The sequence below is a fragment of the Pimephales promelas genome, chromosome 4 (genome assembly GCF_988280905.1).
Source record: "Pimephales promelas chromosome 4, fPimPro1.hap1.1, whole genome shotgun sequence".
Classification (NCBI taxonomy): Eukaryota; Metazoa; Chordata; class Actinopteri; order Cypriniformes; family Leuciscidae; genus Pimephales; species Pimephales promelas.
In genome coordinates this window covers 6139286-6161828 of record NC_142772.1, presented here as the reverse complement: position 1 = coordinate 6161828, position 22543 = coordinate 6139286, and the positions used below count along the sequence as shown (strand labels likewise).

Here is a 22543-nt window from a genome sequence, read left to right as displayed (position 1 = left end):
GACAGTTGGAGAGTCTCGATTTCTGTTGAGACATTCAGATGGTAGAGTCAGAATTTTCCTTGAACAGAATGAGAACATGGACCCATCATGCCTTGTTACCACTGTGCAGGCTGGTGGTGGTGGTGTAATGGTGTGGGGGATGTCTTCTTGGCACCCTTTAGGCCCCTTAGTGCCAATTGGACATCGTTTAAAAGCCACGGCCCACCTGAGCATTGTTTCTGACCATGTCCATCCCTTTATGGCCACCATTTCCCCATCCTCTGATGGATACTTCCAGCAGGATAATGCACCATGTCACAAAGCTTGAATCATTTCAAATTGGTTTCTCGAACATGACAATGAGTTCACTGTACTAAAATGGCCCCCACAGTCACCAGATCTCAACCCAATAGAGCATCTTTGGGATGTGGTGGAACGGGAGCTTCGTGCCCTGTATGTGCATCCCACAAATCTCCATCAACTGCAAGATGCTTTTCTAAAGAATGCTTGTTGAATCAATGCCATGTAGAATTAAGGCAGTTCTGAAGGCGAAAGGGGGTCAAACTCACTGTTAGTATGGTGTTCCTGATAATCTTTTAGGTGAGTGTATATGAGGGACTTTAGGCTCTTTAAAGAAAAAAGTTGGTGCAGGCATCTGCTGCACATTGACACAATTCATTCCCCTGACTAAAATGATGAAATTTATTTTCAAGTAGAATAAGCAAGCAATGAAATGGACAATAAGTCAGATAAAAAGATTCATGAGTTTAATCAATGATTACTTGAAGCAAAAGCTACAATAACGTCCAAATTAATGCTTTACAGTATATCTAGCATCAGAACATTCAATGTCACAAGTAGTAACATAGCACGGTGTTTTAAAGCAAGCGCAATAAAAACAATCAAGTTAAGAATAAATGTCAGATACATGTCTCTAAAAGTGTTACCTAGCCATTACGTCTGCCTCTATACAGGCAAACCAAAGAACATTTTGTACATAGTAACATAGTGGAATGATAAAATGTCATAAGAAATGATAAAGACTTGAAAATAAAGCTTCGAAATTGTTCTTCTGGAAGAAACTCCGAACTCCGTATACGAAGCTCATATTGAACTTTGAGATTGAGATGAACATTAGATGTCATTTCTTTGCCCTCTCATTTGTTGTCGCTCGCTAGGACAGATTTATATGGACCACTTTACCGTGGTTCTTTATTTTGTAGGACTGTGAGAAGATCACTTACTGATGATCTGGCTTCTCTCCAGAGTGGATCATCTCATGCTTTTTCATCTTTTCCAACACAGAGAATCTCTTTCCACAGTGTGAACATTTGAAAGCTTTGTGAGTCAACTGGTGGTGACTATGTTCGGAGCTTGTATAAAACATCTTCCCACACTCAAAACACGTATACGGCTTCGCAGAGTTGTGTCTTTTCAGGTGTGCTGTTAAAACAGCCAGGTACCTAAAACTCTTTCCACACTCAATACACGAATGAAGTTTCTCCTTACCATGAATTTTCTGGTGTGTCCTCAGGACTGATTCCAAACCAAAACTCTTATCGCACTGATCACAGTGAAATGGCCCGTCTACAGAATGAGTATGCATATGTAATTTTAAAGTGTTTGCATGAGTGAAACTCTTCCAGCATTGATCACACGTGTGTGGCTTCTCTCCGGAGTGGATTTTCATGTGCGTCGTGAGGTTGCTACGTTGTGCATAACTCTTCCCGCACTGATCACATGTGTGCGGCTTCTCTCCGGTGTGGATTCTCATGTGATTCCTTAGGTTTGAAGTGCTCATAAAACCCTTCCCACATTGATCACATGTGTGTGGCCTCTCTCCAGTGTGGACTATCATGTGACGTTTTAGAGTTTGTAGGAGAGCATAACTCTTTCCACATTGGTCACATGCGTGTGGCTTCTCTCCAGTGTGAATTAGCATGTGGCTTTTCAGATCTTGTTTTAGCATGAAACTCATTCCACATAGATCACATGTGTGCGGCCTCTCTCCAGTGTGGATTTTCATGTGTCTCGTGAGGTGGTCTTGTCGTGTGTAACTCTTTTCACATTGGTCGCATGCGTGTGGCTTATATCCAGTGTGGGTTCTCACATGTTTCACTAGTTCTCTTTTGCGTGCGAAACTCGTCCCGCATTTATCACATGCGTGCGGTTTCTCTCTATTGTGGGTTTTGATGTGTGACACAAGGTTTTGTTTTAATGAGAAAGTCTTCCCACACTGATCACATGCGTGCGGCCTCTCTTTGGTATGAACCATCATGTGTTTCTGAACGCTGTCTTTTCGTGTAAACCTCTTCCCACATTGGTGACAGGTGGGAATCTTCGTTTTTTTTGGTTTCCGCTTCTCTCCATTATGAACTCCCATGTGAATCTTAAGGTGTGCTTCACTTGTGAAACTTTTTTTACACTGAGAGCAGTTGGCAGATTTTTGGGCTTCCGTTTTTCCTTTCTTGTTCACGTACATCAGATCTAAAAAAAAAAAACTTAAACAAATAATTGAACCCAAAAGTTTAGATCTTTATTTTAAAGGGATAGTTCACCCAAATGTGAAAATTATGTAATCAATTACTCACCGTCATGTCGTTCCAAACCTCTAACATCTTCCGAACAAAAATGCCAATCTTTTTAATGAAATCTGAGAGTTTTCTGTCCCTCCTTTGACAGCTACGCAACTACCACTTTGACGCTTCAAAAAGTTCATAAATCAATCGTAAAACTAATCCATATAAATTGAGTGGTTTTGCCAAATTTTCTGAAGAGACACCATTGCTTTATATGATGAACAGACCGAAGCACCCGTGCCTTCAGATCACTTGGATGGGGCTGTGGTTACAAGAGGTAAAAACGATATATAAATACTGTTCGTTTTCTCACACAAACCGCTTGTTTCATGTCTTAGGCCATCAATGTGTACTTACATTTACGAGTCATTAAATCATGTTTAATTTGGACTTCTTTGTGCATGCTCTTTGAGGTGGTGACCATAGACCTCCGTTATATGACAGACAGACAAGAACGGGTTGACCTAAAAATATCAAAATACTGTGGAAACAAAGACACCCACATCTTGGATGCCCTTGAGGTAAGCTAAAACATATCATAAATGAATTTCAAAGTGAACTATCCCTTTAACTAACTGCGTGATTTGTATATGCGATCTATTCCTTGGACACACGGTCACCTCTGATAACAGATCACTCTAGATTGTAATGTAGACTTATATTTTCTGTAAACCAGCTTTGAAACGATGTACAAAGCGCTATACAAAAAATGTGAATTGAAATTTAATATAAAGTTCAATCAATACCTTTGGATTAGTTTTACGATCTTGTTCTGAACTTTTTGAAGCGTAAAGTGGTAGTTGAGTAGCTGTTCTGTCAATAGAGGGACAGAAAGCTCTCAGATTACATTAATATATCTCAATTTGAATGATGAACAAAAGTTTTACGGGTCTGGAACGACATGAGGGTGAGTAAATAATTTTCATTTTCGGGTGAACTATCCCTTTAAAGGTTTGCCATGTTAACAATAGTAAAGGCTAGATCCATTAGAGGCTAGATACTATTAGATCCATAATAAAGGCTAGATGTCTCGTCCGCGCTACTGGCCAATGGAGGTCGACGTCTGTACCTGGCGGCCATCTTGTCACAGGCAGCTGGCTCACTCATAACATTGTGTTTTAATGGTGCATGTACTTTTTAAATAACCATAACTTGCTAAATTTTCTACCAATTTTCAAATGGTTTGGTTTGTTCTAAACATCAGAGATGTAGCTATGACACTGCATACTTATGAATAATAAGTGTATAAAAAAAGAATCATCCAGAATTATAGGCACGTTAAAAACGTTTGTAAGAAACCAAACCGTTTGGAAATCCGTCAAGATTTCAACGAGATGAGAGTATTTTTGTTTGTGCTGATCACTCATCTTACATCAGCTTGCCTGTGACAAGATGGCCGCCAGTGATGACGATAGAGACTCCATCGTAAGACATCTAGCCTTTATTATGGATATCTATGATGTTAACAATATTAAATCTGGATGGTATGTTATGCAAAAACTGCTGTACAAGATTATGAGCATTTTTAATGACATGAGCATGATTTGCACTATCAAACAAATGGTAGCCATTGACCATAGTAGTAAAAAAATCAAATGGATGTCAGTGGGTACCATCAACAGTCTGGTTGCCAACATTCTTCAAAATATCTTCTTTTGTGTTCAACTGAAGAAAGAAACTCATACAGGTTTGGAACATATGGAGCCCCTAAATGGACATGGTGGTATAAATAAATATTTGGGATGGGAGAATTGTTTTTTTTCCAAATCTTTTCTTGCAAAGCCTGTTGTAACACTTCCTGTTTAATGTCTTGCTGGCAGTGTTTCAGACGGCTCCATATATTAACAATGGATCGGTGACCTTGAGCACCTAGATTGGTTTCACCTTTGACCTTGGGTATCCTTCAAGGATGAAAATGGTTTTCTTATTTATTTATTTATTTATTTATTTTTTAAATAAAACTATCACTCAGGCCTGTTTTTTATTCATTTACCATTGCATAAAGAACTACTTTCAGCGCTCTGAAAATGTAAGATGTTTTTTATATTTATATGTATTTATTAATTTTTAACCAACTTATTTTTATAACTAAAACTTTTTAACCCTCAGGACTGCTTTTTATAACATGTCAAAGCTCAAAAATTAATCAAAGGACATATTATACTCACGAGGTCATAGACATTCCAATTAGTCAAATGGTCATAGGTCATTTTCATCCCTGGAGGATATAAGGTCAAAGGTGACAGCAATCTGGGTGCTCAAGCACAAGCGAGTGTCGCATTTTGACACTCTGTACTCCTCAATCACTACTCTGAGGGGCAGTAAATGATAAAAATAAAATTGGGATGAACTATCCCCCCTCAGATTTACTGTGCGCCTCATGCTACTGATTTTCTGACTTAGCCGCCTGGAGCTAGCATCATAATAGTCTTTAACATTATTAATGAGGAGTCATGAACAGACACCAACCTCTTTCTTCTTCAGTATCATGATGTTTCTTTGTACTGGTTTTTGGATCAATCATTTTCTCACTTTCCTCTCGTTCCAAGTGTGAATTAAGGTCACTGTGGGGTAGTTCTGTCAAAAACAAAAAGAGTTTAATTTCCAACAAATATAATGTAATTGAAGGGCAGGATTTTTGTGTTAATCAATATTTATCCATCTAAATATTAAATGATTTACATTACGTTTCAAGCTTATGAGATTTAGGTAGTAAGAAAAAATTATGTGGATGTCGAAGATCTCAAAAATTACGTTTATTATAGCATAGCAGAAGCACCTTGGGTTCACCGGCGTCAGAACGAACCCACAACATCCAAATCTCAAACCTTTTATCCTTTTACAGTTTACCATGAATAAAAATAGTTGGCATTGGTAGAGCGAGCATCAAAGTCTCATGAGGAGGTTGAAAGCCAACTCTACCTTTCACAAAATCTCACACCAGTTGTATTGTACCAATTGTCTGTGAAGGTGCTCTGTGTCTCACACCCATTCCAATTCTACAATTCAAGATGATGACCATTTGCTCATGATGTGATCAACCCAAATGGTGAAGAAACAATATAACTCCACTTCCTTCATCTCTATGATAATTAAGCCATTTTGGGGATGAGCTCATTCCAAAATATATTTTGGAGTGGAATCTGGGTCGAGGCAGACTACAATTTCTTACAGTAGTGTTAGGAGGTAACAGGACCCAAAACCAGATATGATGCAAGAAGAAAACCACGAGTCGTGAGGTTCAATCAAATAGATACAAATGATTAGTAATTTTTATAGGAATATTGTAAGCACTAAGGATATATAGATATATATTGAAGAGACAAGGGATTCTGACCCCAACCCTTCAGTAGTTATCAAATTGCATGTCTTCTCACTGGAACATGCTCTCTCGTTGTTTTTGAGAAGAGCACACGTAAAAAAAAAAAAAAAAAAAAAAAACATCTAGCAGATCATCCCTCAGGCCTGTCTGTCTCCTACATGACCAATTCACAGTCAAAGCATTTACTTTATGTTCATCTTCAATAGAGAATTATGACAAATATTGTCAACCTCTTACTGAGAGAACATACATCTTATCAGTATGTTTTGGGAAAGTTCAGTGATATAGAGCTTGACTAACTGTAACCTTAAATAAGCAGTGTATCTGTCTGTGTGTGCGTGTGTGTGTCAGTTTCCTTTGTTACAGGTTCTGATTTTCGTGAGGTGAGCAAACTGCCACCCAGGGGAGATGAAATGACCATCTGGCTCCACCAAATTGGAGCCAAGAAACACTTATTTATGACTTTGGTAAAACAGGAATCCCTTCCTGAACCAGGATCCTTGTTGTCATCCAGATAATAAATAGAAGCAAGATATGCTTCTAACCACCTGTCCATTAGTGGTGATCTCAGCAAAAATATCACTTGCAAATTAATATTATATAAATATATATATATATATATATATATATATATATAGTTGTGAACACTCTATCATCATTTACTTGCCCTCAAGTTATTCCAAACCTTTATGAACTTTCATCTGCCGAACACAAAAGATACTTTGAAGAATATTGGTAACTGGGCTCCATTCACTATATAGTAGGCTATTGATGACAGAATTGATATTTTTGGTGAACTATTCCTTTAATTGCGATTTACAGTTTTAGTAGGCTTGCTATACTATTGCCAAATGCTCGTGCGATTTTTTAAATCTTTGTCATTTTCTCTTTTCCCCTTTCCTCCGTGCCATTCTGTTTATTTAATGCTAAATAAACTAAGTTTAAGAAGAAAGGCTATCCAACTAAAAAAAAAAAAAAAAAACTTTAATGCAAATGAGGTGATTTTTTTTCCCAGCCGAATTTCAGATCAAAGCCTAATTTACATGATACATGAACAAACGAGGAGGTGAGGTGTTAATGACCGCAGCGATTTAACTACCGGTTGAGATAATCCATGGTCCAAATGGAAATAAACTTTTTTTGTAAGAAGATAAGCTTAAAATTTGTCAAGAAGCTGTACTGCTCCGGTGCTCACATCTGATATACAAACATTTCAAGAAACGTAAAACCATGGAGCGCGATTAAACATTAATATTGTGCGTGACCAAGCGTTTCTTTTCTCGTTTTCATTTAAATAAGGCCCAACATCAACCCAAGTGGCCCCCTGTAGTGTTACATTTAACTAGACACATAAAACTAGATTTTTTTTGTTGTTGTTGTATATTGTTCTTATGTTCCCCGCATCTTCTGGACGTACATGCTCAAGTGCGCCACATGCGGTTTTCTGAAGTAATACAGACGAATCACGATTTCTCACTTTTTCATTACAGGTCGTAAACGAATTGTTGTTTATGGCAAAAAAAAAAAAAAAAAAAAAAAAAAAAAAAAAGCCCCTAAAATTCAAGATGAATTTGTCAGATAAAAATGTCAGTCTGTTTGTAGTCTTATTATAGGGTGAGTTTAATAATTTAATAATAGGCTATTTAATCATGCTTAACCTAATTATGCTAAATTAACAATTATTTCAAAATATTCTTGCACCCGTCACGTGTGATATTGCTTAATTTAGCCTATATTATTCATCTCAATTTTGCTAGCAAAAGTGTTTTTCGTGATCAGCACGATTGCAAATTTCACATTGATTATAATATACACGAAAGTTCAATAAACTAGATGTGAGTATAAGCGACTTACCGTTTAGACAGGATTGTCCTTTTTTCTCTATTTCGCCGACTAAAATAGTTCCATGCAAATTCACTGCAGAGTCTTTTTGCGTGTCTGAGCACAAAGCTGTTTCGCACTGGAATAAACATAAATCGGGGTTTTAAATGTTTCAGGGGGTGCTTCTCAAACGGAAGCTGTCTTGTTGAGGCTTTTAGGCGGGCCTTATTACGCCCCTTCTTTGATCTCGAACCATGAAAATGCCATTCCTGAACTTTCATGAAACGGTTGGTGTTTTTGCAGTTGTGGGGTAATTAAAATTAATAAAACATTCTGAGCTTTAATTTGGAAGATTCAGAATCTGTGAGCAATATTGGAATGAAAATGCTTTTGTTGTTGTTGCTGAAAATAATTTATTATTTAAATAATAATAATGTGCCTGAGACACATAGTGGAACACAGCCACAAGGCCAAAGAAATTCTGTTTCAAATTTTGATAGCAAAAAATTTAGGTTCCTTCAAGAATTTTTTATTTTATTTTATTTATTTATTTATTTATTTTTTGTGACTAGAGACATTTCCAAAATCTGCCATGGAGTTCAAGATACCACTTTGTAACATGAATATTTGAGAGCTATAAATAACCACACTATTGCATGGTGTTAAATGTTTTTTTTTTTTAATGTAATAGCATTAAAATGCATTAAATAAATGGCATCAAACCGTGAATACAAGTTTCAGTGATATCATTCAATCACTTATTTACTGCCCCCAAAAAACAATATTTTGATCTCCATACATAAACAGATACTCTAATGGTCAGTCAAGAGACAGCAATCAGTCTCAAAAACATTCTTTTGTCTCCATACATACACAAATACGGTATTTGATGGCTGACTGTTTAGACAGCAATTAGCCTCAAAAAAACAATCTTTTGTCTCCATACATATAGACATTCCTTTGATGGCCAGCCTCCCTCTGAGCTGTGAAATATTTTCAATATTATTGTTTAAACCAAATGTGACTTAAAGGGGGTCATTTTTATAAATTATAAGCCTTTTATAAATTACTATTATTTTACAGTATATGCATGTATTAGGACTCTTGAAAGAGCGAAATAAACTGGTGAAAGTTTTCACAAATCCAATTCTATGTGAACAAATCTGAACATTTTCTTAGTGAAGAAGATTCAAGCACAAGCATATTGGCATACAATCCAACCAAACTTATGATGTTCTCTTATAAACATGTTCATATTACGAAATTAAACAAAAATGTAACTAAAAAGGACATGAGAGGTATTTTCAAAGGATTTGGGGGTCATGTGAGACAAATAACATTTAATTTGATATTATCTCCTGCAGAATGTGAACTGATAATATTAAACTCGTCTGGTTTGTATAAAATCCATAGTCCAAACTTTCTTTTACTGTCTATGATCTTAACCAAATCCAGTAAAAGAAAGTATGGAAAGGTCCACAGGGAAAGTTCTCATCATCAGTGATGGTTGGTGTAACGTCTGTGTAGCTCCGATCTCACACATGCTTCTTGTTTGTTGGTTCCGCTCTTAATTTTGTTTTTCCGGGTGCGCTCCATCTTCCAGCGTCCGACCAAGCTGTGGCAGAAACCGCATCTTCCATCATCTCCCCGCCGGGAAGAGCTCCTAAATAACCAAATATTAATCGCTTCGATTCTTACATCCCTTTGTGCGTATATATTTTTGTGTTTTCATCAATTGTTTGCCTTCTAATTTAGACAGGGCAGATGCCTGTATTTGAGTCGAAATATTGCTTTAAGGTTTTTACTAGCTTAGCATAGCTAGATCATTTTGGGCCACGCCCAATTAATAAACTTAACATTCATTAGAGTTGTGAGGTGCAGCTGCAAATGTTATTTCTGACATATAAGTTTTATTATGTAACGTCTTGTTATTGTGGTTATGTTACTGTGTTGTTGTTTGTTGATGTAGCAAATGGTCTACATAACTGTTCCTGATGATTTCCTGTGAAAAATGGGAATAGCAGACATGTTTCAAATTTGTCTCAAATATAATCTCAAAGATATATATATCTTTGAGATTATATTTTTGTTGATTTTATGCATTGTTGAAAGGTTTAAATGTTGAATTGATTCCCATTCTCTTCAGATTTGAGAAGCTGTCAGAATGACTGACTCCAAGTATTTTACCACCAACAAAAAAGGCAAGTACTTTGAAAATCTGCTTAAATATGTTAATTTCAGGTTATGGGATGGTCAAATGATTTAAAATGAAATTATTTTAAACCCCCCAAAACAATTTTATCAAAGATATATAAATGTGTTATAGATGTAAGATTGCGAGGCGTTATATAGTCTAGTGGTGTAATTTTGTAGTATGCTATGCATGAGGACCAGATTCATATCCTTTTTTTTTTTTTTTTTACTATGGACCAAGCAATATTGCAACTGAACTCAAATGCCAGTGATTGCCCTCAATTTCCTGCATTTTATGTATAGAAAACAGCAGAACTGACTTTTTGATGAACCCTCCAAATAATGATATATTATAAATCTTTACTTAAACTATTACTGTAATAATTCCAGTGATTCCATAATAATTATGAAGCAAGAACATACATTATTAATGCCTACTTTTGCAGTTCCAGAACATTAAAAATACTAGAAGGCTTGGATCAAATCAGTCTTCCATGTATTCTGTAGTTTATAGAAAATAGGGCTGTCAAATGATTAATCGCGATTAAACATTAATCAAATGTTTTTGAGCTCATTCTGACTAAATAAACTAGTATGTAAAGTAATAGTGGCGTTTTAAAGGTTCTGATTTTTTTGGGAGGTCTCTTAAAATAGGTTTACATGCATCCAATGTCAAAAAAACACATAATATACATTGCAGCATCACTTATTTTCTCACAGTGTCTGAAATGGTTAGATCAAGGATTCGGCCTCTCTGAAGCCCTTCTTTTTGAAAGCCTACTCTGCTCTGATTGGTCGGATGGCCCAGTCTTTTGTGATTGGTCTACTTCGTACATTTTGTGTCAGAAATAAAACGTCCATTATCAAATATGAATTTCTGCTTCTGAGGCTTCCTCAGCACAGTGATACGAACAGTAACAATGGCATTGGTTTTACCATGTCAATTCGTGCCCTCATCATGGAAGTGCATGCAAAGTGGATTTGGTTTTCGTAGCACAGAAAACAGCCTCTTCTTGACATGTAGACAAAACACGAATTACGAACAATTAGTGTTTAAAGGAGTAGTTCACTTTTAGAAAAACTTTTGCTGATAATTTACTCACCCCCATGTCATCCAAGATGTCCATGTCATTCTTTCTTCAGTCGAAAAGAAATTAAGGTTTTTGATGAAAACATTCCAGCATTTTTCTCCATATAATGCACTTTACTGGTAACCAAACGGTTCAAGGTCCAAAAGACAGTTTCAGTGCAAACTGCAAACTGTTCAAAGGGCTTTAAACGATTCCAGACAATGAATAAGGGTCTTATCAAGCGAAACAGATTTCCTCATTTAATAAATAAATAACAACGTTTAAGTTTTATAAGCTCAAATGCTCAAATTCTCTGACGCACACTTGTGACTTTCCTGTTCGAACCGTTCATCAAAATGAACAAATCTTTTTCTGAGTCAGTTTGTTCGTTTTATTCGTTGAATGAACCAAACGACTCGGAAAAAAGATTTGTTCATTTTGATGCCTCAGCCTTTGAAAACCTCAGATAAGATGACCACTAATCATGTTTCTCTCTGTTTCAGGTGAAATCTTTGAGCTGAAGGCTGAGCTAAACAATGAGAAGAAGGAGAAGAGGAAAGAGGCAGTGAAAAAAGTCATTGCAGCCATGACAGTGGGCAAGGATGTCAGGTGCTTCGGCTCATTTATCACCATTGCACAATCAAAGATGGACTCTCACTTCCCGCATTATGAATTAAGCTAATATCTTTTCTCTGCTTCTTTAGTTCCTTGTTTCCAGATGTGGTAAACTGCATGCAGACCGATAACCTGGAGCTGAAGAAACTGGTTTACCTGTACCTTATGAACTACGCCAAGAGCCAACCTGACATGGCCATCATGGCCGTCAACAGCTTTGTGAAGGTAGGACTTTTGGATCGATCTGATATCAGTGTTTATGAAATTCCACCACATTGTCTGAAGTCGTTCTTTCCCTTTTTAGGACTGCGAGGATCCAAACCCACTGATCCGAGCTCTGGCTGTGCGTACGATGGGCTGTATTCGTGTGGATAAGATCACTGAGTACTTGTGCGAGCCTCTGCGAAAGTGTCTGAAGGATGAAGACCCCTATGTGAGGAAGACCGCCGCAGTGTGTGTGGCCAAACTTCATGACATCAACGCTCAGATGGTGGAGGACCAGGGCTTCCTGGATTCTCTCAGGGACCTGATCGCTGACTCCAACCCCATGGTTAGACACTTTTGATCTAATTTCACAGAATGCATGTACGGGTGTGCGATATTGGGAATAGATAATGATAATTAGACGATATTTTGCTTCGTGTGTTATTGTTTTGATACCTTTGGCAGGTTTAGGACTGCCGTGAACAGCTGATATTTTTCATATTCTCTGTGGTGGTCTGTTTACACTCACAGCAGTGACAGAAATTATATTTTTTTACTTTTATAAAGCCATTTTCTAACCTATTTAAATGTATGCATCATTGTTTGTGTCAAATTCTGTATTTAATCAATAAATTCAGTTATAAAAATAAGACAGTAGGCCTGCTACCATTAAAATGAAATCAGTATCAACAAAATTCATCTTTACACTGCAGAGGAAACACAAAAGTTGCCTCTGAAGTACGGTTGCCAAATTAAGAACAGGAAAACATTTTTCGTGGTTTTTATTAGGAAAATAAGAGACACCCAAAACGTTTGTGCTGGATCACATGTGTGTGAATGTGTGAATCACATGAATTAGTATGTGAATTAAAGGTTCTCAGACATAAACACATTTGTTTTGCTAAACCTATTTATGCACAATTTAATTCTAAAATGTGACATTGCAAAAAAATGTCACATTACACACAAACCATTCGTTCAGATTTATAGCATTTATCTGATACAGAAAGCTTTTGTAACATTATACACTACAGTTCAAAAGTTTGGGGTCAAAAAAAAAAAAAATGAAATCAAAGCGAGTAATAGCCTACATTTATTCAGCAAAGATGCATTAAATTAATCAAAAGTGACAGTAAAGACATTTTTAATGTTACTAAAGCTTTCTATTTCAGATAAATGTCCTTTGAAATTTATATTCATCAAATAATCCTGTCTTTTTTTAAACATTAAAAATAATAATCAGAAATCATTTTTCCCAAAGATTTGTCCCAAAAGAATGATTAATTCTCAATTTAGAGTTTGTTATGCGTATGGTCAGATGGGCGTGAGGGTGGGCTGTGATTGGATGATGAAGTGTCGTGTTGCTGTTGTATTAGTCAATGGTTAGATCAGCATAGCAGTCAATAAACAGGACAAGGGAGGTCATGTACGGGACAAATAAATTAGGCTCCATATTTGGGACATCCAGGCTAATATGGGACAGTTGGCAACGCTACTCTGAAGTGACACAGATATATTTACATAGACTGTTTATTGCAGCTCAGAGGGACATGGATGCATTTAAACTGCAGTAAATTCATAAATGTTTTAAAAACGTTGAATATTGATCATTTGAAACTTTAAATGGGAAATTAAAACTGCCAGTAGTGACATCATTTTCATTTTTAAGTGAACTATTCAAGGTTCTTTATTCCTTCTTGTTGATTGTTCTTGTTTATTATTTGCTGTATAAAATCAAAATACTGTTTGTAATCGTGCTGATATTTGGAGGGTGATATTAATGAACTATATTAAATTATATAAATATATAAGACATACAGAGGTATTTTTTGCCCCTTATCTTGAATATTTGGTGCATTCTAAACACATTATAGAGACAATATAGTGAAAGCGTGCACTCTAAATGTGCAAGTGCACTTAATCTTACCTACTACACTACATCCCATAGTGAATGCGTGAACTCTGTAGTTTTGTTTTTGTAAAATGAGGAACCTACTCAATAATGTCAAATTGCACATTGTTAAAACAACAATCACAATATTATTGTAGAGAATATACATTGCATACCTCCACATTCACATCACAGTACTTTACTAATATCTGAATATCTCGCAGGTTGTGGCAAATGCAGTGGCTGCGCTGTCTGAGATCAGCGAGTCTCACCCCAACAGCAACCTCCTGGACCTGAATCCCCAGAACATCAATAAGCTCCTGACGGCCCTCAACGAGTGCACCGAGTGGGGCCAGATCTTCATCCTGGACTGTCTCTCCAACTACAACCCCAAAGATGAGCGTGAGGCCCAGAGGTGAGGGAATAATGATCCTCATAGGTTTCCTTATCTCTACAGGTGTGCGAGATTAAGGAGAGTAAATTCAGTTTCCAAAAAAATTAAGATTTATTTGTATGGCTGCAAAATTTGGTCAAAATGGTGTGGTTATATAGCCAGTCAATTTGACTATAAGATAATAATTATAATAATAATATTTGTTATTACTAAAATAAAAACAAAATACAAAAGTACTAGTGTAACACTTCACTGAAAAAAAAAAAATGTATATTTAAGAAAAATATCATAACCGGTACAAATTTGATTTGTCTATCCCGGTTAACCTCATGGGACGATGATGTGCTGTGCACAGGGGCGTGTCTAGAAGCACAGGGGCGTTTCTTTTATCTTTTGTTTTAAACACTAAAGGCACTATAATCTTGTTCCGTTACTTATTTGGGCTTGAACGGTTAAATGCACATTCCTATGTGTCAAAGTGACCATGTATTTGCAGGTAAACAGTCATTTATGTCTTAAGTGAACGTAAACAGTTGAATAAATTATTAAGAAATGAGGAATTATATACACCAGGACTATTATAACATTTACACTTACTAACTTACACTATTTTTTTTTAAGTTTGAGAATAGAACAGCAAATAAATGAATCAGTAATCTTTTTCCGAGTCAATTCGTTCGTTTCGTTCGTTGAATGAACCAAATGACTCGGAAAAAGATTAGTTCATTTTGATGAATGAGTTCGAACAAGAGAGTCACGAACGCGCAACACAGAACAGAGCAAGGCGAGCATTTGAGCTTATAAAACTTAAACTTTGTTATTTATTTATTAAATGAGCGATCGTTTCGCTTGATGAGGCCCTCATTCATCGTCTGGAATCGTTTAAAGCCCTTAAACCGTTTGGTTCCCATTGAAGTCCATTATATGGAGAAAAATGCTGGAATGTTTTCATCAAAAACCTTAATTTCTTTTCCACTGAAGAAAGAAAGACATGGACATCTTGGATAACATGGGGGTGAGCAAATTATCAGCAAAAGTTTTTTTTCAAAAGTGAACTACTCCTTTAATGTGTGTTGCCCACTAAGAAAAACATACTAATGTTACAAAGAAGATTTAAATTGCTAATGACAAATTTTATAATCAACCTATTCCAAAATACAAAATTGAAAAACTAGGATTAATACAGATGAAAACACTCTTAACCATAACTCCCACTTCCTGTGTCTTTTAGTATCTGTGAGCGTGTGACTCCACGACTCTCTCATGCTAACTCGGCTGTGGTGCTGTCGGCGGTGAAGGTGCTGATGAAGTTTCTGGAGCTCCTGCCCAAAGACTCGGATTACTACAACACTCTTCTGAAGAAGCTCTCTCCCCCCCTTGTCACGCTGTTGTCTGGGGAACCAGAGGTCCAATATGTGGCCCTCAGGAACATTAACCTGATTGTGCAGAAACGGTTAGATTGCTGTCCTTATTTGTCAGTCCTTTTTGTTTTCTGTGGAACTCGTTTAAGAGTTTTTAATATGCTAATCACCGTAGATGACTGAATGCAGTCACTAGATGGCAGTATTGTCTGTTTGCTTGGTAATTCTGGATGTTTTGACTGAGAATAAGACGTGATGAGAATGTGATCTCTCTCTACCTGCAGGCCTGAGATCTTGAAGCAAGAGATCAAAGTGTTCTTCGTCAAGTACAATGACCCCATCTACGTCAAGCTGGAGAAACTGGACATTATGATCCGCCTGGCCTCTCATGCCAACATTGCCCAGGTATTTCAAAAGATGTTTAACTCTTAGCTTTTTTTACTTGCATGATGTTTCTAAAAACAGGGTATTCAACAAGAAAACAGTGTAGCACATCAATATTATCGGTTACAGTCAGAGACACAACTTGTTGTCAGTGCTTCTCATTAGTAGGCAGAGGAATTCAGTTTATCCGGGGCATTCAAGTTGCATTCAAAAGGGAGGGCTAAGAAAATACACTCAGCTGAAAATTGCATTTTTAAGTTCACTTATCTGTTCTAAAAATCCGTTAAAAAATGTGATGACGTCACACAATAGCAGAATGCTAGCGTGTTCCGGCCAACAACGGGCTAACCTGTAAGAAATCAAAAGGACATAAGTACTCGTTCATTCGACTTTTGGCCTATTATCTATATTGAACTTGCGGAATCAACAATAAAATCTATTTTGATTTAATGACAAGCAGGTGAAAGAGACACATTTAGCCGTTTTGCTCTATAGACTCCCATTCATTCTGCTCTCGCCCGCGATCACCTCCAGTGGAATTCTAATGGAACTGCAACAAAGATAATACACAACGGGGCTAATAGGAAGTGTCAAGGCTCTCCGTTAGACGGGCTCTGATTAATGGCATCTTTATTTTTCCTGTCACATGTAAATGTAGAGATCACATTCTCTTTCATAGATTTATACAGTCCTAAATATCCTGTGATGATAGCAAAAAAATGTCGCCAGGACATTTCTAGCATTCCCCTGACATTTCGATTTTATAAACAGGAAAATGTATCAGCACTTTTCTTCAAATGAAAAATTACACGTTCAGCTGAATGTTAAATAACACTAATATTAATTGATGTGCAAATGGACTGCAATTTGATTTAGTCATTTAAGTACGAGGTTGCAAAGATAACACATTATAACACATCGTCGAATTTGTCCCTCTAATTACATATTGCTTACAACTATGCTTACAGGGAACATGGTCTCTTACACTTTCTATTTGGTGACTGTTTGATTAACTAAAACCCATACTTAAGGTAATTGAGCTGCCTGGGATAAAATGACAGCTTTGATTACACTCCATCTGACAACAAATTGCTTTGTTGCATTGCGTTGTATTAATACACTCCATCTTTGTTATATTTTTCATTTACATATATCATGTCATTTAGCATTTCCTCCCGTAAATATCTCTCTTTGTTAGATGATACTATTAGACTCTTCTCACAGCTTATTACATCGTGAGTTACCGATTACCCGTTCTTTCACTTGTGGAGGTCATTCAGCGTTTCACAGTCTGTTTCTTTAGAAATCTACTAAAAATGATGTTGAATTCTGTAGGTCTTGGCTGAACTGAAGGAGTATGCCACCGAGGTGGATGTAGATTTTGTTCGGAAAGCCGTTCGAGCCATCGGTCGTTGTGCCATCAAAGTGGAGGTAAGTCTTGCCTATAGAATTGTCTAATCAAAAAACAAGCTAAATAGCAAAGATTTATCACTTAACATCAATCATAAGAAACCTTTATTGATTTTTTTTTCATTGTATATGTGTTGAAAGAGCTGTAGTGCCTTGATGAGTTTTCTCTTATATCTGTGTGTACAGCAATCAGCTGAGCGTTGTGTTAGCACCCTGCTGGACCTCATCCAGACCAAAGTCAATTATGTTGTGCAAGAGGCCATTGTGGTCATCAGGGACATCTTCCGCAAATACCCCAACAAGTCAGTTCATAACTCTCATCTGAGCTATTTTTATTGATACTTTTCAATACTGAATGACATCACAGTTTTCTTGTCCCCTCCACTACTTTGATTTGATTTTTTTTTTCCATGAGTTTGTCACAATGCATTCTGGGATTGTCTAAATACATGCCTTAGAATTAGACTTAAATGAGGTATCTCAGCCCAGGCGTGATCCTTAAAATGCTGTGTACACAACTCGCTGGGTTTTGGAACAGAGAATATCATTTTGTCTTAAAAAAAGAGCATGTAATTAATTGCCTGCTGATTCAGCTCTCTGTTTTATGCAAAGATATGAAAGCATAATTGCCACTCTGTGTGAAAACCTGGACTCTCTGGATGAGCCCGACGCTCGAGCAGCCATGATCTGGATTGTGGGCGAATATGCAGAGCGTATCGACAATGCTGATGAGCTCCTGGAGAGTTTCCTTGAGGGCTTCCATGATGAAAGCACTCAGGTTTGTCATTGTTATTGTTTTAGATTGGGTGTTTTCCAGAAAGCAGGTTATGTGACATAACCGGGTTTACTCCAAGTAAGCGTATAACCAACTTTCGGCTCCAAAACCTGAGGTAACTTAACCCCTTTAGTGTCACCGGTGGGCCCAAATCCATTACATTTTTTAAAACAGTATTATCCTATACTAAACCTAAACTAATCTTGACAAACTATATATCATTTGAAAGCTTAGAATCTCTAGTTTTCATATTTGGTGATTAAAATATATTACAGAGGAGCCGTAATTTATCAATTTGCAACAAGAATATTTTCATACTCCAAGGCGTGTTTAGACCTTTATTTTGAAATTGTGATGAACATGAAAAATCATGAAAGAAGTGTAGAAACCTGTTTGTTTTCATGCCAAGAGTTCAAAAGAAAGCCTCCATTCAATTATTTTATAATTATAATAATTATTATTTCATATGGAAATGGAGGCGCCCTTATATGGGCAGTAATGGAGTCTGGTTGTGCCCTAGTGAAAAAGTTTGGTACTGCGCCCAAATAAATTCTCACTGAAAGCTAATTTTTTTAGATATCAACCTAATATTTGAAACACAACTTATTCAGATTTTTGGCTTTGATTTTTTTTTAGAGTTGCCCAGGTTTTGAAAATATATATTTTATATAAAATATGAATAATTAAATTTTTTATATTGTACATTTTCATAAACTCAAACTTCTATAACTTTTTTTCTGTTTTAAATTCTTAATTTATTTCACTTCTACAAAAATCTGCCAAATGTCTTCTTTAAAACGAGACCAATCTTACGTCTATATTCCAGAGCATTCTTGAATTACAACCATTTAAGTTCGAAATGTGCATTTTCATCTATTTTCAAAAAAGGGGGGGGGGGGTGAAACTTAAGGGGATAAAGGGTAAGTAGCCATAACAACTTACTCTCTGAACATTACCGGAGCAGGTTATATTCCATGGTTAGATTACGTCAAAGTTATTCAGGGCATACGTGCCCTATTGATTAGGCTCTAGTGGGTGTGACAGATTGCGCAAAATATTATGTTATATAGTATATATAGTATATTAGAGCTGCACAATTAATCATTAAAAGATCTCAATTTAAACATCCAGGGGTCAGCAGAGCGTGAACACCGAACAGCGCGTAATTTATCGCTTCCAATGTTAATGAATGAGAGGGTCGGCCGTCACGCTTCCATTCTGATGTGAATTGCTCTCACTCATTGATATGGGCGGCAACATAACTCGTGTTGCTCATGCTCCGTTGATGCTTGCGATGTGAAACATAACACGGTTTGGCTGAACTCATGGGTTAATCATCCGAGAGTATATGTGATGATAAGTTAGGCTTGCTTTCTGGAATACCTTCCAGGTCAATTTGTGTGTGTTTTTTTTCATAGTAAATAGTTTCTTTAAAAGAAGGGACTTATTAAGGTATCCACTGCATTGTTGCTTTCAGGTCCAGTTGACTCTCCTGACAGCCATTGTGAAGCTGTTCCTGAAGAAGCCTTCAGAGACTCAAGAGCTGGTTCAGCAAGTGCTCAGTCTGGCCACTCAGGTGAGATGTGCTTGGGCAATACAAACCATAGTGTTACTCTACAATTAAGTGTGCTTCAATCAGGACTTTTGGGCCGGATACCGATCACTGGAAGCAGTATTGTCCGATATGATCACTGATACAGATTAACGAAATAAATAACACTATTTTAAGTATAAAACAATTAAGAGATGAGAAAGGATCTTGAATTAAAATCTCTTTATTTAATGGCTAGCGACATGTGCAACATATTCTATTTCCTCTCTTAGAGTTGGTTAGGGATCTTAGTGATGAACAAATACAGCAATCCTGTGAAATAAATAATGCAAATGAATTCAGAACAGAAAGTGATCTAATGTAAAACAACACTGCATAGTTTTGACTGTATAAATTAAATATAGATTAATCCTAGTAAATCTACTAAAGAGTAATGAGTAATTTTCTCTTTGTCTTTGGTTGTTTGATTAACATTAATGAAACAAACGGCAGCAGGAATATGATGCTGCTGTCACTTTAAGACTGAATGCATGGATTTAAATATACTAATACTAAGGCTGTAGTCAACCAAAGAAATCCTTAGTCAACCAAAGTATTGTCCTGCGCAACGATCAGTCGACAAAAAAAAAAAGACGCGGTGTTTTGATTGAATATTTTTTAAACAATTGTCATAGAGCATTTGTAAAACAACAACGAGAAAACATCAATAATACATACAAAATTATAATAATAATAATACAATTCTTTGAAAGTATATAAAAAATAAAACTGCTGAAATTGCCAAATAATAAAAAATCCTAACAAAAGCTCTCGTTTATAGAGGCTTTATATTCTTCTTTACTTTCAAAGCTATGGGTTTCGTCCAGCCGATCTAGGCCTTTTAAAACGAACACACAAAAAACCTAAATAGCCCGGTATTTACCAGTGTGTTGCGTTCAAGTGCTTTTGTTGTCGTAATGTGGTAAAAAGATGGAGATCCAGACCTGTTATTTAGCTAAAAGTATTTTAGATTGCTTAAGTCATCTGCTACAGCAAGAAAATTATTTATCAAAACTCAAAAGGTAAATAATATGCCAATATATTTTCTAGATCATGTATAGTATATATTTTTACCATTCTCGACTCTTGCGGTGCTCTCCGCCATTTTGAAATGGTCAAAGGTTATCTCATCTCGGCAACTCGTCCATCAAAATATTCTACGAGTTGCCCAGTAGAAAATACCACATGAGGGGGTGTTCATGTGCATTTTCCACGTCGGCTTTTAGTATTTCCCATAATTACCATAGCACATGAACGCAGCATTAATCAATGAAAATGTCTTTCTATTGGTAAAAAAAAAATGCAACTGGTCGACCAATAAGAATGTCAGTCGACCAAGACGGCATCGACCGATTAGTCGACTAAACGACTGAAGTTGACAGCCATAACTAATACACGTGCAATTTATTTCACAACTGTTTATTCAAACATTCTCCACCTCAGGACTCTGATAACCCTGACTTGCGTGATCGTGGCTACATCTACTGGCGTCTGCTGTCCACCGACCCCGTGACCGCTAAAGAGGTTGTGCTGTCTGAGAAGCCTCTGATCTCCGAGGAGACGGACCTGATTGAGCCCACCCTGTTGGACGAGCTCATCTGCCACATCGGCTCGCTGGCCTCCGTCTACCACAAACCCCCCACTGCCTTTGTGGAAGGAAGCCACGGCATTCACCGTAAACATCTGCCCATCCAGCACGGCAGGTACGGCTAAGACGGCTAAAGCAAAATCTAGCTAAAACTCTTGAATATTTCATTGGCTGTCTAGAAATTGTAAGTGTGAGGTCTTTAATACTGTATGGTTTATAAAAATCTTTGGGGCAGATTTAATAACAGATTGCACAAGCGCAATACGTCTATTTCTAAATACCGTAAAACTAATAAAGTTTTACGGTATTTGTTTTGTTCGTATTACATTTTTATTGTTAGTTTGAATTAATTTGACAGACAGCATTCACTGATGTTGACCAAGCTAGCGCCATTCAGAGCTGCCAACTCTCACGAATTCACCGTGAGACACGCAAATGACACTTTTCTCACGGTCTCACGCAATTTTGTCACGCAAAGAGACCGACAGACTAGACGGAGCAGGTTAGTTATGATAAATAAAAAAATCTCAGCTCTCAGATTCTGTCAATTTTATTACACAATTCAAACAATAAATACCGTTTTGGCGATTGTAAATGAAAAATAATCTGTTGAACGAACTTAATTAAATTAAGGAAAGGTTTTCCACGTAATTGAATTACATTTTTCCAACAAATTTTAAATTAGTTTGAAATAATTTGTTGTAATCTTGTTGTATTAATTTAAATTAATTTAGTCATTCCTACTAGATAAGGTTTTGCCAGGTTAACTACATTTAGTTTTGTCTGAATTAGGTGAATTGAATTAGGTTGATTGAACACAATTAAATTAAGTTGTGACAATATTAAACAATCATGTTACTTTTGCTTATTTTAATTAATTATTTTAACAAGAGGCCAAAATTCATTTTTTGAGTGACATCCGTTTAAGACGAACAAAAAATATTTATGTTGACTCAATTAAAAAAAATTTGGTAAACCAATTTTTTAAAAGATTACATTGATTACATTTAATGAAATTAAGCTGGAATCACTTCTATAAAGGATTGTGTCGTATATGCTCATTTTAATTAATGAAATTGAACAAAGTAATAATTTTTTTGAGTGTGACAGATCCCTAGCGCACGCAAACCGATCATCTCTACTATCTAATGGTAAAAGAACACGAACACTGTTGAAAGATAACGTATGCTACAACTTAACAAAATTTATTCCTCAAGCATAATATCCACCAATCATGTTTTGAACTCTTTCCTGAACTGAAATTTAGTAGTGGGCTGTATTTCCACACGGTTGACATCAGGTTCAAGTACACACACAAGCCTCGCGAGTTACGCGTCTATTGCAGTTTGGCTGGTGGTTATGTTGC

The 22543-nt window shown here is 36.5% G+C and overlaps 2 protein-coding genes across 2 annotated transcripts in view; one reads left to right on the top strand and one right to left on the bottom strand.

Moving 5' to 3' along the window:
- Positions 1 to 731: 731 nt before the first annotated feature.
- On the bottom strand, positions 732 to 7931 carry LOC120471744 (uncharacterized). The gene is made up of 3 exons (XM_039661644.2): positions 7735 to 7931; positions 5028 to 5135; positions 732 to 2466 (listed from the first exon to the last, which is right to left on the bottom strand). Exons 2-3 carry the CDS (start codon positions 5080 to 5082, stop codon positions 1220 to 1222), a joined length of 1302 nt encoding a protein of 433 aa, XP_039517578.2. The 5' UTR covers positions 5083 to 5135; positions 7735 to 7931; the 3' UTR covers positions 732 to 1219.
- Positions 7932 to 9272: 1341 nt separating this feature from the next.
- Positions 9273 to 22543, top strand: part of ap2b1 (adaptor related protein complex 2 subunit beta 1) — a 54827-nt gene continuing 41556 nt past the window's right edge. Inside the window, exons 1-13 of the mRNA XM_089129885.1 lie at positions 9273 to 9407; positions 9848 to 9902; positions 11468 to 11573; positions 11669 to 11804; positions 11884 to 12129; positions 13899 to 14089; positions 15300 to 15521; positions 15714 to 15834; positions 17149 to 17244; positions 17410 to 17525; positions 17836 to 18001; positions 19476 to 19574; positions 21033 to 21292. Of these exons, the coding sequence (XP_088986011.1) occupies positions 9866 to 9902; positions 11468 to 11573; positions 11669 to 11804; positions 11884 to 12129; positions 13899 to 14089; positions 15300 to 15521; positions 15714 to 15834; positions 17149 to 17244; positions 17410 to 17525; positions 17836 to 18001; positions 19476 to 19574; positions 21033 to 21292 (1796 nt within the window). The 5' untranslated portion in view covers positions 9273 to 9407; positions 9848 to 9865. The remainder of the gene's footprint in view (positions 9408 to 9847; positions 9903 to 11467; positions 11574 to 11668; positions 11805 to 11883; positions 12130 to 13898; positions 14090 to 15299; positions 15522 to 15713; positions 15835 to 17148; positions 17245 to 17409; positions 17526 to 17835; positions 18002 to 19475; positions 19575 to 21032; positions 21293 to 22543) is intronic.